Source organism: Octopus bimaculoides, chromosome 26 (assembly GCF_001194135.2).
Source record: "Octopus bimaculoides isolate UCB-OBI-ISO-001 chromosome 26, ASM119413v2, whole genome shotgun sequence".
Taxonomy (NCBI): Eukaryota; Metazoa; Mollusca; class Cephalopoda; order Octopoda; family Octopodidae; genus Octopus; species Octopus bimaculoides.
In genome coordinates this window covers 16883859-16897700 of record NC_069006.1, presented here as the reverse complement: position 1 = coordinate 16897700, position 13842 = coordinate 16883859, and the positions used below count along the sequence as shown (strand labels likewise).

General features: G+C 37.8%; 2 protein-coding genes across 2 annotated transcripts in view; one reads left to right on the top strand and one right to left on the bottom strand.

The window, feature by feature from the left end:
* Positions 1–2935, bottom strand: part of LOC106883031 (pre-mRNA 3' end processing protein WDR33) — a gene marked incomplete at its 3' end in the record, with an annotated part of 60240 nt that extends 57305 nt beyond the window's left edge. The window contains exon 1 of the mRNA XM_014933889.2: positions 2700–2935. The remainder of the gene's footprint in view (positions 1–2699) is intronic.
* A 3709-nt stretch (positions 2936–6644) lies between these two features.
* LOC106883032 (protein C3orf33) lies at positions 6645–12136 on the top strand. Its single transcript, XM_014933891.2, has 5 exons — positions 6645–6800; positions 8620–8679; positions 9763–9907; positions 11059–11213; positions 11856–12136. Exons 1-5 carry the CDS (start codon positions 6717–6719, stop codon positions 12129–12131), a joined length of 720 nt encoding a protein of 239 aa, XP_014789377.1. The 5' UTR covers positions 6645–6716; the 3' UTR covers positions 12132–12136.
* Positions 12137–13842: the final 1706 nt, after the last annotated feature.

Sequence of the window (13842 nt, the reverse complement as noted above, 5' to 3'; positions counted from 1 at the left end):
GGTGCCACGCAGTGGGACTGAACCTGGAACCATGTGGTTGGCAAGCAAGCTACTTACCACACAGCCAGTCCTGCGCCTATATATATATATATATAAGTTTTAAAAAAAACACAAAAAAACAATAACAAAAAAACAACAAAGTGAGGACGTGATACGGATAGTTGTTATTGGACGCTCGGGAAAGGCAGGAGAGAGAGTATGACGTTTCGGGCGGAGCCCTTCATCGGAAAGACAGAAAGTTCGGAGAATGGAAAAACGGAGGGAGAGGAAAATGGCACCGATGCCCACGAGGTTACATTGTGAAAAGACCGGAAGAGGAGGTGGTGGGGGAAAAGTTCTTAAGGGATTAAAATGTCCAGGTAGATACCATTAATAACACACTTAATGTTAAACGAATTTGGTTAACTATACTTAACAATCAGGCATTAATAAATGCAAGTAGGAATAAACATCCAAGGAAATTCCTCATGTACGATGCGTAAATCCCAATATCGTTTAGAATTTCAAAAAAATTCGAAGTATAAGGAAACAAAAATAGGAATGGAGAAAATCACATCTCCGACGATCGTCTCTGCTGTGTCAACATACTTAGATACAGAAAATATCAGCCAAATTAATATATCCGTAGATATAATTTTATATATATAGGATACGAAGACATAAATAAAATATGAACAGAAAAACGGGAAACATACGGAAAAGACAGAAAATAAAAACCGAAACAAGGGAGTAATCCTTTATGTGGTCGCTTGAACTACTAAAAGTAGCAATCAAATCTTCATATCACAATCCAACGATCATTAAAAAGAGAATTGAATTATGTAAAAAAAACCATCCTGGTCGGGGTTGAAATCAGGGGTCTTGCTCACTAAAGGCTGAACTGGGACTACACTACTAGAAATTTGAAGAGTTTCTAATCCCGCCAAATATTAAGAAATGGTTGTCTTAATATTTAAAAGCGAGGGTGACGTGAAGACAGGTCAAGAGTACAGAACATGTACCCGTCGAGACAGCCGTAGTCAACGAAAGCGCTTTCTAAGTGGTTGTTCGACCAGCTAGAAATGGCAGCTAAGTCGCACACTACCGTCTAAATCAGTGGTTCTGAACCAGGGTCCATACAAGACTAGCAAACTAATAAATTGGGGACACAGTAGTATTTTAAGGGTCCATGAAAAGTTTTGATTTAAATGTATCTGCTGCAAGAAACTACTAGGTTTCTTTCTCTAACATTTTACATAGTTTAACCTACACAAGTGAATGAGCGAATAACAAAATAGAGATTTTGAAAGAAGGAGCTATAGAATTAGTTTTTAAACATCGAATAGCTATGGGGGGTCCACGAGAACAGAGGTTATCAAAAGGGTCCATAGGTTACAAAAAATGGTTGAGAACCACTGATCTAAATAAAGGACACATTTGATTATGTATTTCACTATATACAAAAAAAAAATGAAAAGAAAATGATGGTCATGACTGGAACACCCTAGATAAACAGGTCTAAGACTGACCAAGGGCTCAACAACATGGAAGATTGTATTTTAACACCTACACACAATTATTACACAATGTGCCCTCCAACAATGTTTCGTTAACACATTATAGGGATGTGATTTTTAGGATATGACTTTTATAAATCAGTAGGTCAAGATAAAAATGGTACAAATGTTCCAAACAGCTGATTTAATCTGTGGCTACTCAGAGTTTTTCGCTCAATGAATGGTCTTAAGCGAGGAGAATGAGTAGCTTACGGGGTTCAATAACAAGCTTGTAGGGGCACTTTTTCTCCCGTTGCTGTGTTTAATCAAAGGCGTGTGAATGTATTACAAATGTACTTTTAAACAAGTGACTTTATAAACATAAAAAAACAACGAACGATGACGAAATGAAAAAAGGACTCAATACTTAGAGAGTATACAATACACATTATCTGTCTATCTATTAATGGATAGAGATAGACAGATAAAGAGAGGGAGGGGGAGTAAAATACAGTCAGAATACGTCGGTACCCGAGATTTCTAGCAGATAGAAAAATTGTTATTGATTACTCTTCTGTTCGATCACTATAAAGCGTATATGAGTAAAGAAAGAAAGATAGATAGATAGATAGATAGATATTCACAGAAAAGGATTTGTTTTTATAAAGTAACACAAGAACAAATAGCAAAAACTCGTAAATAACGGGATGTATACGAGGTGATAGTGAGGACAACGAAGTATGCAATATATTAGTATGTACACACTAACTATATGAATATATGGTGTTTCTTTTTAATTATTTTAATCTTTTTTTATGTGATTTTTGGTTTTAGGTGCATATATCTGCAGGACTTCATTTTGGTATCTATGCCAAATATAAATTAACATCAAGAGTATTAATACAGAACACAATCTTTTGGCGCTTGAAGATCAATCACATTATCTAAGCGCTCAGAAACTCTGAGTAACTGACGAAGTGATTCACCAACGAACAACGGATAAATAAACTATAATCCATGTCATCAATTTTCTTTCTCCATTTTATAGACAGATAGAGAGATAGATAGTCAGACAGAGTGAGACAGATAGGTAGATAGATAGATAGATAGATAGATAGATAAGTAAATTGGTAAATAAATGAGTAGATGGGTAGAGAGATGGATGGATAGATGATTGAATTTAATCACACAAAACAGTCATTAATAAAGTGTAGAAATACTCACCTATGTAAATGTATGGAAATGGGAGAGTCTATATATATATATAAATATATATACAACACACACACACAGAGATTTATAAGCGTATGTGTATGAAAGTCCAGTGAAAATGTTTATAGATGTAGGGCTGTGGTCGATGGGATTGCCGTCTCTGGAGAGGCAGACTGGACAAGTATCAACATGGCAGCCCAGTCTTTATTTTAACTGAGGAAGTTGTCACTACAGGCGTCACCTAGCGGACAAACACACGACACACGGAAGAGAGAAAATATAGTTTAAATAAATAGACAGACAAAGAGAGAGGGAGGGAGAAGTCAAGAGCAGATAACTTTTGTTGACCTGCTTTGACGCTTGGTTTTTGCTTTGTTGTTTTCTTGTTTTATATGTTTTTATTAACGAATTAGGTCAACTTTTGCTATACAAAGAGTTAATGTCGCTGACCACTTAAAATAATCGCTTATATCAGTCCAACACAGCTGTTTAACAAATATATATATATATATATATATATATATATATATATATATATATACATAAATATACATACACACATATAAATGTATGTATACACGCATATACATGTGTGTGTGTGTGTATATCTATATATATATATATATATATATATAGTTAATCCCCGCCGAAGAAAAAAACAACAACGCGAGGACGTGGTGCAGGCAAAATATTAACAGACGCTCAGGGACGGAAAGAAAGTTAATTTTATATCGTCGATAAAACATAAATCCGAAAAAGAAGCACGCTCTAAGTAATAGAGCAGTATATAAATAAAAATGTTAGATAAGGCCGGTTCATGGGATTACTCTGTGTTTCACGTCCATAAAGCAATTAGCTTTACGGCATATCATCAGATGCCAAAACCTGTTAGGCCTCTCTAGGATATGGAGGAGAAAAGGACCTCGCTACTCAATATTAACAACAGTATCGATAACAAGTGACACTGTTATCTTGCGGGTTCCAATAGGCCAGCAAGAATTTCCTGAAATGCAAGCACAGTCCGAAGATCTCCGTTCTGGAGTTAAGGATATTCCTCAGATCGAGGGAGTCCTTTAGAAGCCTCACCCGTCTGCTATGCCTAGTTTACAACACTTGATCCTGTTTATGTAGGAGCCTGGATTTTCTAGGATTCTCCATATTGTGTATGGAATCTCGTTGTCTTTCAGCTGCCTAGTGGCGTAACATATCTGGCTGGCTAGTGACGTAACGTATCTTCTTTCCGGCATCCTGAAGGAGGATCTGTGGTTGGAGAGGCGTTGTTTGAATGTGTTACCAGAGCAACCAATGTATCTCCATGGTCGAGTTTTGCTGCTACAGCTGTTGTAGTACTGGCGCTGTTGGTGTTGGCGTCCTTGGAGGTGGTGATGGTGCTGGTGCTGTCACAACTGGTGTTGGTAATGGTGCAGTTGTCATGGTCATCATCATTGATAGAGGCACTGTCACTGCTGTTATTTCTACTAGGGGTAACTGCCATTACTGTCTCTGATGTTGTGACGATGGTGCTGCCGCTGGTTTTGTTTGTGTCTTTGTTGCTGCTACTATTGGTACTGTCGCCCCGGCTACTGTAGGGACCATTATGAGAGCTGCTGATGTTGCAGCTGCTATTAGGGTCAGCCAGCACCTCAGCTTCATGTGTTCGTTACCAGCATCACCTTACTGGCACTTGTGGAGGTGGCACGTGACAAAACATTCGAGCGAGGTCGTTGTCAGTGCCGCTGGACTGGCTCCTGTGCAGGTGGCACATAAAAAATACCATTTGAGTATGGTCGTTGCTAGTAGCGCCTCACTGGCCTTCGTGCTAGTTGCATGTAAAAGCACCCACTACACTCTCGGAGTGGTTGGCGTTAGGAAGGGCATCCAGCTGTAGAAACTCTGCCAGATCAGATTGGAGCCTGGTGCAGCCACCTGGTTTCCCAGTCCTCAGTCACATCGTCCAACCTATGCTAGCATGGAGAGTGGACATTAAACGATGATGATGATATATATACCACTTTATTTTACTGAACCCTCATTTGTCATTCATGACAAAAGAATCAATCATCATACATATATATATATATATATATATATATATATATATATATATATATATATATATATATACACACACACACACATACATACATACATACTAAATACATGTGAATGTATGTGGTTATATATGTGAGTTTAGGCCAAAGAGGCTCTGAAACGGTGCATCCTCAAGAAAAATATATTTGATTTTTGAATTCTGCATCCCACAGGCAATCATCATCATCATCATGATCATTGTTTAATATCCATCTTCCATGTATGTATGGATAGGATGGTTGACAGGAACCAGCTAGGTAGAAGACTACCCCAGGCTCCTGTGTCTGTTTTGGCAGGGTTTATATTGCTGGAAGCCCCTCCTGACACAAACCATTCTGCAGAGTAGACTTAGTGCTTTTTACATGACACCAGCACAGGTGAGGATGATTTCTATAGCTAGATGCCCTTCCAAATGCCAACCACTTAACAGTGTGGACTAGATGCTTTTTACATGGCACCAACACCGGCAGAGTCACCAACTAACTTGCAAGGCAAGGAATTTTGATAGGAGGGTGGCATTGGAGGAGGGGTTCTTGTGTCAGATGATGAGAGGTTAGAGTGTGATAGAGAGGCAGAAACAAGTGTCTTGCTATAGAGGAGGTACATGGTTGCCCAGCCAGAGAAAGGGGGAGAGAGAATGTAAAGGAGATACTTGGTTACCAAGCCAGTGGAAAAAGCAAAAGAAGGAGAGAGAAAGTGATCAAGAATGAGGGCAGAAACAAGTGTGCTGCTGTAGAGGAGATACATGGCTGCCCAAACAGAGGGAAGAGTAAGGGAAAGATAGTGGGAAACAGCAAAAGTGCAAGAGAGAGCAGGAAAGAGATGGATTCAGTAAAGCTATTGTTCTATATGATATAGTTATTTTTCTAGCTTGTTTGTTGAGATATAAATATACAAACTTCTTTGAGATTGGCAGAGAGAATCCGACAGCCAAAAAGACAATTCACATCAACCTCAGTACATAATTTTTTTTTAAGTCTGGTACTTATTCTATCAGTTTCTTTTGCCAAACCACAAGGTTATGGGGATGTAAACACACCAACACCGGTTGTCAAGCAATGGTGGGAGACAAACACATACACATAGATACATATGTTTAAATATACAACAGGCTTCTTTCAGTTTCTGTCTACTAAATCCATTCAAGGCTTTGGTTAGCCCACGGTTATAGTAGAAGACACTTGCCCAAGGTGTTATGCAGTGGGATTGAATCCAGAACCATGTGGTTAGGAAACAAACTTCTTACTACACAGCCATGCCTGTGGGCTGTTCTGTTTGTTTTCTTTTCTCACATATCTTTTACATTCTGAGTTTGGGGGAAGGGTCCATGCTCATGGCTCTTGCAGGCTCTCCAATATTGGTAGGGTGAGGCTTTTAATGTTCTGTTTGAGTTGTTGCAAGTCAACACCTGTAGGATATGAGAGACATAAGATTCTAGAGAAATTATGTTCTGGAGAAGACAGACTGGGCCAAGTGATTAGGGTAGAGAAAATGGAGTTTGGACACTCCAGGGGTTTTGAGTGGTGGAGAGACAAGTGGGTCGGGTGCATGAGATTCGAGACTGGACAGCTCTGAGGTGTAGAGGCTATTATAGAAGCGTTACAAAAGACATACAGGAGAAAGCACGCCTCTTGGCCAGCGGCCGGAGTATGGCCGTTTGTGATGCAAGTGCTAATCAGCCGAGTGGCCTATCTCAGGATAAAATACAGAATCGCTCAGATGTGAGAGCAGAACTCCATAATGGGCATCACTTCAACCTTGGGGCGTATATGTGCGCACGCGAGAGAGCGTGTCTGTGTGGATTTCCATACAAAGGAACCGCGAAATATTGTATATGAAGCAATAACCGTCAGAGTAAATATTTAGAGTTACCTCCCCTTGCTCACCGTGACACATTTAATCGATCAGCGTCAAAGTGTGCTGCTGTCTTCAGTTAAAATGCCTCTAAATTTACCAGACAAATTCCCCGTCAAAAAGGTCGATATTCACAATTTCATTGATTCCCATATAACTGAAATCAGGGTAAGATATTCTGAAATGACTCCTGAAATAATTAACTATTCGTTATTTTTATAAAGTTGGTATTTGTTTGTTTTGCAGAATTATTATTATGCGTTGAGTTTCGCTTCCGAAAATGGAATTTTGTAAACATCTTATATTTTATTGTTGTTGCTAATATTGTTCTGATGGGTATTTGGGGTAATATTTGTGTCATGAAGAGCAACTGCTTTCGTTTGTCATTTGGAATTGTTTTTATCACCTGTGTCCTTGACAAAACCACTTATTCTGTGAGCCACTGTCGGGAAAGCTTCAGCGTGGCAGCTTGACCTGCTAAAAATATCAGTTAAATTTCCTTCAAAACACACCGTATTATCTTATGGGAGGTGGGAAAGGACAGATTGGATAATATAGTCCCAGATATATTCTGTCTGAATAAAAGATGTGATAGTTATTGCTTGAACGCTTTTGTTCGGTCAGTGCTGACAGAGGTGGGGGTAAACAAAATTAATGGCAACTCTCTATCCGCCCTGTGCCCCCAGAGTTAAGGTCATTGGTGTATGACGGAGGGGCTTCAGATTTTATGGTTGTCCATGCTTTTATCAAATACATCGCCAAAGTCTAAATTGTTTTCACTGGAAAACCGAAACTAGGTTGTCCCGGAGATTGTGTCATGATACGATAAGAACTATAATGATAATTTTTAATTTGAGGCCAAGGTCACTAGTTTTGAACGGAGGGGAGTAATCAATGGGTTAATGTAATCGACCTCAGTATTTGGCTGATACTTTATTTTATCGATTCTGAAAAGATGAAAGCAAAGTTGACCTCAGTGGGATTTGAAACCAGATTGTAGCTACCCAACAAACAATAATAATCATCCTTTCTACTATAGGCACAAGGCCTGAAACTGTGGTAGGGAAAGGGCTAGCCGATTACATCGATCTCACCACTCAACTGGTCCTTATTTTAATGACTCCGAAATACGGACTTCTCCCAATTTCGCGGGGAAATTAAAAAAAAATATTATTTTGTTGTGCTTTATGGCCAGCATACCTGTCAGAACAACCATCTTTTGTATCGTACCAAGGACTCTCCCCTCCTCTTTTATTTCAATGTAATTTCTCACAGACATCAGGCTTTTGAAAAGCCCTCCTACGCAATAAGTAGGTTTTATTGACTAACAAACTCATTTTTCTAGTTTCGTTTCCTAGTTAAACGATACATGTAGCGGAATAATTATATATACCCGAATAATTGTACTGTAGTCTTTGAAAATTTTGGACACACCTCACGGACTCCCAATATTGCTTTAGTGGGCCCTCAGGGAATAACGGATTCCAGGTTTGGAATCGTTGACATAGAGGATATTTCTGGTGGGAGGGTATGACTATCGGAGATTTGGTTGAGATTTCCTAGCACTTGAGATGCTTTGGGATGACCAGGACAGTCTATGTCTCCTATTCTTTGATGTATTACTCCATTAGCAATATTGCTGAATATCATTTTCCTTCCCTTTTGAAATTTGACCACTGAACACTATGTCTTTACTGCACAGTCCTCTGGAAAATCCAGCCTTCATGTGTCTAAGACATCAAGCCCTTAAAGAATTTCAGTAGGAGTTTAAAATCCATCAGCTATCAATAACCTTATTTACCCAACCTACCAATGCCATTGGCCAGGAGGTTGCTCTCTGTTGCATATGGACAGTTCATGGAGACATGAAAGCTGGGTACCAGATGAGCTATTTTGATAGGAACTCTACCAAAGATATTCTTCCTCTCTAGCACTTTTACACTCCCATAACATGTTGTAACTCAAAGTTTGCTCTTCTCTTCAACAGACTGGCATTTATTGCATAGGAACATTTGGAGTGTTTCTTTGTCTACGGAGCTTGAGGCCTGTAAGTATTCCACAATCAAATTTGCTAACGATTCTCCATTGTTATACGTTTTTTACTCATTCTTTAATAATTAATAATTGAAATACAAAGGGAGTTGTGGGCTCTAAAAATAGTGCTTTGACTGATTATTAATTCCATGGTCAACAGTTCAAATCTTAATACTGCTGTTCCTTTTACCACTACCACAACTCCTACTGCTGATACCACTGCTGCTAATATTTCACTACAACCACCACAGTGACTACTATACCATCACAACCACTACTATTTCATATACCATAACCACCACCTTTACTATTACTACTACCATTACTACTGCTACCACCAGTAATATAATTATTGCCACAAGCAAAATTACCACTACTGCCCCCGTTGTCTGTGAACAAGGTACATAACTCTGCTTGCTCTAGTTTATCCAAATGAAGATGTAACTAAATACTATGTGATGCACAACCAATTTTGCCAACCTTATATTAATAATAATTATCCAGCCAAGGAGATTTTTACATGGTCACATAACCTGTTAGAAATACCAAACAAATTCCTTCTGAGATGAATCAGTGAAGGCTGATCTCAAGTTGTTAAGCCTCGGATACTGAAACGAACAGTGATATGTTCTGCTTGAGAAAACCTATCCATCTCAGCAGAATTGGGCTTTTATCAGGGTGACCCCCACAGCTCATCTTCTAACACCCACTCTTCCATCAATCTTCTGTATTACTTTATTTCCTTCTTTCATTTCCTCTCTACTAAACTATTTTCTGCATCCAACTCATTCCATATCACTAATCATCTTCACTGATTCATCCCGGGGGGAATTTTAGCCATGGAAATTCCACGGTTATTCTGAAAATTGTATATTTTTTTGAAACATTTGATTCTTGAGAAGATGTGAAAATCCACATAGGCAGTATTGAAAGGACAATCAATTGATTTGTTTTTCTGTCTGTCTATCTTATCTATCTACCTACCTATGTACCTATCTAACTATCTATCTGAAAATTTGTAGGAAAAAATGTCCATGCAGTAACAATTGTGATGATGATGATGATGGTAATAATAATGATATTTTCTTTTCTTCAGTTTTCCAAATTCTCTAAGGTGGAAGAAGTGCCATTAAAGTTTATCCAGAAGAATGTGACACTCCAGGGAAGAGTGAAGAAAATTGAAGAGAAAGGGAAGCTATTGATTGATCATGAACCAATTGTCCGTCTGCTATGGCATCAAGGTTGGTGGGGAGGATTCTATATTAGGGGTTGAAGGGGTCAGTAAGTTACATGCACCAGAGAAGAAAATGACTTTTTTTTTTTTTTTGCTGTGGGCTTAAGGAGATATCGTTATTGTTTAACCTCAATTGAGCATACTTATGTTCAAAGGCATTCCAGCCATGACCACCCTGACTTGTTTTTTAGAAACTCTCCAAAGAACTACATTTTACAGTGTGTCCAATTCTTTATTTCAGTATGGTGTGATTTAAGGAAAATTTAATTGCTATTTCTATCAGGTTAAGTGGAGGCTCTCTCATTGTCTCAAAATTTTCCTTTAACATGAGAGAAGGATGCTTTTAAATTTTGTTTATATTTCTATGTCTGTGACTATTGACATCTCTCACTTGCAATGATGGAATAATTAAATGCAAAGATAGGTTGATTGAGGACTGTTGCCATCTCTCACTAGCTTGGCCAACTGATTAAAGACTAATGCTCCCTCTCACTTGTTTGACAGGTGACTTAACCCTTTAGCTTTCAAACTGGCTACATCAGGCCCAAATATTCTACCTGTTTTGTGTTCAAACTAACCATATCAGGCCTCTCACAACTACCCAGCAATATCATTCTAAAATTAAACAAACACATCATCAAAATCTCAAAGCTACAAGATAATGCATGATTAATTGAAAACAACATGAATAAATAAGCATTATATTTAACAGAATAATCTGAATGCTAAAGGGTTAACGACAGTTGCCACCTGTCACTTGCTTGTGAGAGTGAGTGATGTTGCCTCGCACTTGCATTTAAAACAACTTCAGTGCTGTTACAAGAGTCCTAAAGATACCTACAGAACTTCGATTTCACTTAACGTAGTGGAGGAGACCAGCATACAGAACTCTTGTTAAATACAGTCAAAAGTATTTAACAGAGTTCTGTATGCTGGTCTCCTCCATTACGTTAAGTGAAATGGAAGTTCTGTAGGTATCTTTAGGACTCTTGTAACATCACTCACTTAAAAATACATACACACAAACACCTCAGTACTGAGGTCAATTTGTTTGACTAAAAATCTCTCCAAGGTGGTGCTCCAGCTTGGTCACAGTCTAATGACTGAAACAAATAAAAGATTAAAGCTTAATCTTTCTTTCTCTCATTATTTCTTCAGACAAACCATGCCTCCCCATTCGGTTAGCATTTCTATCAATAAGTCCACAGAGTAGACTTTGGTTATTGAAGAATGTATTGGACAAACACATTTGGTTCCAGCCAGTAAGAATTTCAAATGGAGGTCTATCAATTGATTGCATTGTGTACACAAAGGTGAGAATCATTTCGGTGTTGACTTTTATATTGATTTTGTTTTGTTTTCATATATATTATGGGTTTTTTTTTTTTAATTTCTACTTGTTTCAGTCATTAGACTGTGGCCATGCTGGAGTACTGCCTCGAAGAATTTTTGGTCAAATGAATCAACCCCACTACTTATTTTTCTCTTTTTTAAGCCTGGTACTTATTCTGTTGGTCTCTTTTGCCAACTATGGGGAACGTAAATCCACAAGCACCAGTTGTCAAGTGACGGTGGTGGCACACAGGCACAAAGACACACACAAATATATATATATATATATATATATATATATATATATATATATGATGGACTTCCTTCATTTTAACTAGCAAATAATAGGTGCAGTGTCTGTAAAGCTGTTTTTTCTATCTACATTTGGTGGTACTTATGTCAAGCATCATCATTATCATTGTCATCATCATCATTATTATTATTGCTCTAATGTGTGTTCTTCCATGCTAGCTTATTGTTGCATGGTTGAAGACCCATCAATAAGCTAGTTCTTTTTCTATCTGCATTCAGTGTTACATTACCATCATCATCGTTGTTACAGTACATGTTCTTCCATGATGTTCATACCATTGTTTTCATTCTTGATGTTTATCATTTTATAGGGTTTCCTATGGAGAAAGGTGAATATCAATGAGAAAATGGTAATGACTGGGACCAGCAAGCTTGAAGAGAACATAAATGTCTCTCTCAATCCAAAACAGACCAAATATCTTGAAAATCTTATCAAGTTCGAAACACAAGCTGACAAGAAGGGTGTTGGAATGTGGGCACGAGAAAAACAATACACGGGTCTACTCAAAATGCTTCACTATTTTTTTGAAAAGACTAAAAACGGATATAAATTTCTAACAAGCAAAGTTTCTCAAAAGCAGAGCTAAAACCATTGATGTTGTTGTTGTTATTCAGTCGCTGGTCAGTGTTGTTCTTGCAGGTGTATAGTCAAAGATGTTTCAGTCATGAACATCCTGTGCTTTCAATCGCACATAGTGTATCTAGAACGTCATTATCCAATGAGTACTTCATTCTTTCAAAATCACAGAGTGTAAATGCAAAGGTTGGCTGCTATTTTTTGCAAGTTATGCGACCATATACAAACTACAACATTGGCAAATATATCTAGTATGTGTGTTTGTGTATGTATGTGTGTGTGTATATATACATATATATATATATATAAATGTATGTGTATGTATATATACTTACAAATATGTGTTTGTATATATATATGCATGAATATATATGTGTGTGTGTATATATATATATATATATATCTATATATGTGTATATATATGCATATATCTATATGTATCCTATATATGTATGCATGTATGTATATATTTATGTATGTGTATATATGTATGTATATATATGTGTGTATATACATATATGTGTGTGTATGTATGTATATATATATATATATATATATATATATACACGAGGGGTGTATGAAGTTTTGAGCCTTGAAGTCTTGTACCTTCCTCAGAAGTCTTGTACCATGTTATGTTTTTGTGGGGCTCAAGACTTTTCATACACCCCTCGTATGTATATATACAGGGTTGTGCAAAAGTCTGGACCCATAAAGAATTTACAAAAAAGTATTATCTTTAACATGATTATGATCATTTATTTATCACATCACGTCCAATACTATTAAAGATTATGGTGTGGATGGCTATATGGGGAAGTACGATAATTGGTCTTTATTTCTTCCCAAACACAGTAACAGGTGAGTCATACCTTCATTTCTTAAAAAAACATTTCTTATGCCTTTCCAAGATGATGTACCATTAGCAATTCGAAGAGGTATGTGGTTTCAACAGGATGGGGGCTCTGTCACATTATACGAAAGCTGTGTGCAGTCTTTTGGATAATACATTTCCAAGACTTTTTCTTATGTGGACGTGAAAAGACATTCGAGTGAGTCCGTTGCCAGTACTGCTGGACTGGCTCCTGTGCAGGTGGCACGTAAAATACACCATTTCGTGCATGGCTGTTGCCAGTACCACCTGACTGGCCTTCGTGCCGATGGCACATAAAAGCACCCGCTACACTCTCGGAGTGGTTGGCGTTAGGAAGGGCATCCAGCTGTAGAAACTCTGCCAGATCAGATTGGAGCCTGGTGTAGCCATCTGGTTTCACCAGTCCTCAGTCAAATCGTCCAACCCATGCTAGCATGGAAAGCGGACGTTAAATGATGATGATGATGATGTGGACATCTTAAAACAGTGGTTTATGCAAACAGACCAAGAACATTACAAGCACTAAAAGATAACATCACACAAGAAATTGAAGCCATAAAAGGGAATAACTCTATGCTCAGAAATGTGTAAAGATCATGTGTCTCCCGAGTAAGAAAGTGTTTCGAAGAAATCAGTTTGAACACTTATTGTAAACAATTAATTGTTACATTATTTACATTGGCGTAGTGGTTAAGAGCGCGGGCTACTAACCCCAAGGTTCCGAGTTCGATTCACGGCAGCGACCTGATTAATAATAGTAATAATAATAATAATAATATAATAATAGTAACATCGTTAGGAATGAGAACCCAAGTTCGAAATTTCCCCAAGACACCTGATGAAGGCTGGA

What these genes read in the sequence shown, in the direction of transcription:
- LOC106883032 (XM_014933891.2), top strand. Translation starts at nt 6,717, where the DNA reads ATGCCTCTAAATTTACCAGACAAATTCCCCGTCAAAAAGGTCGATATT. An exon ending in CCGTCTGCTATGGCATCAAG is followed by an intron (nt 9,908 to 11,058) that starts GTTGGTGGGGAG and finishes TTATTTCTTCAG; the next exon opens with ACAAACCATGCCTCCCCATT. An exon ending in ATTGCATTGTGTACACAAAG is followed by an intron (nt 11,214 to 11,855) that starts GTGAGAATCATT and finishes ATCATTTTATAG; the next exon opens with GGTTTCCTATGGAGAAAGGT.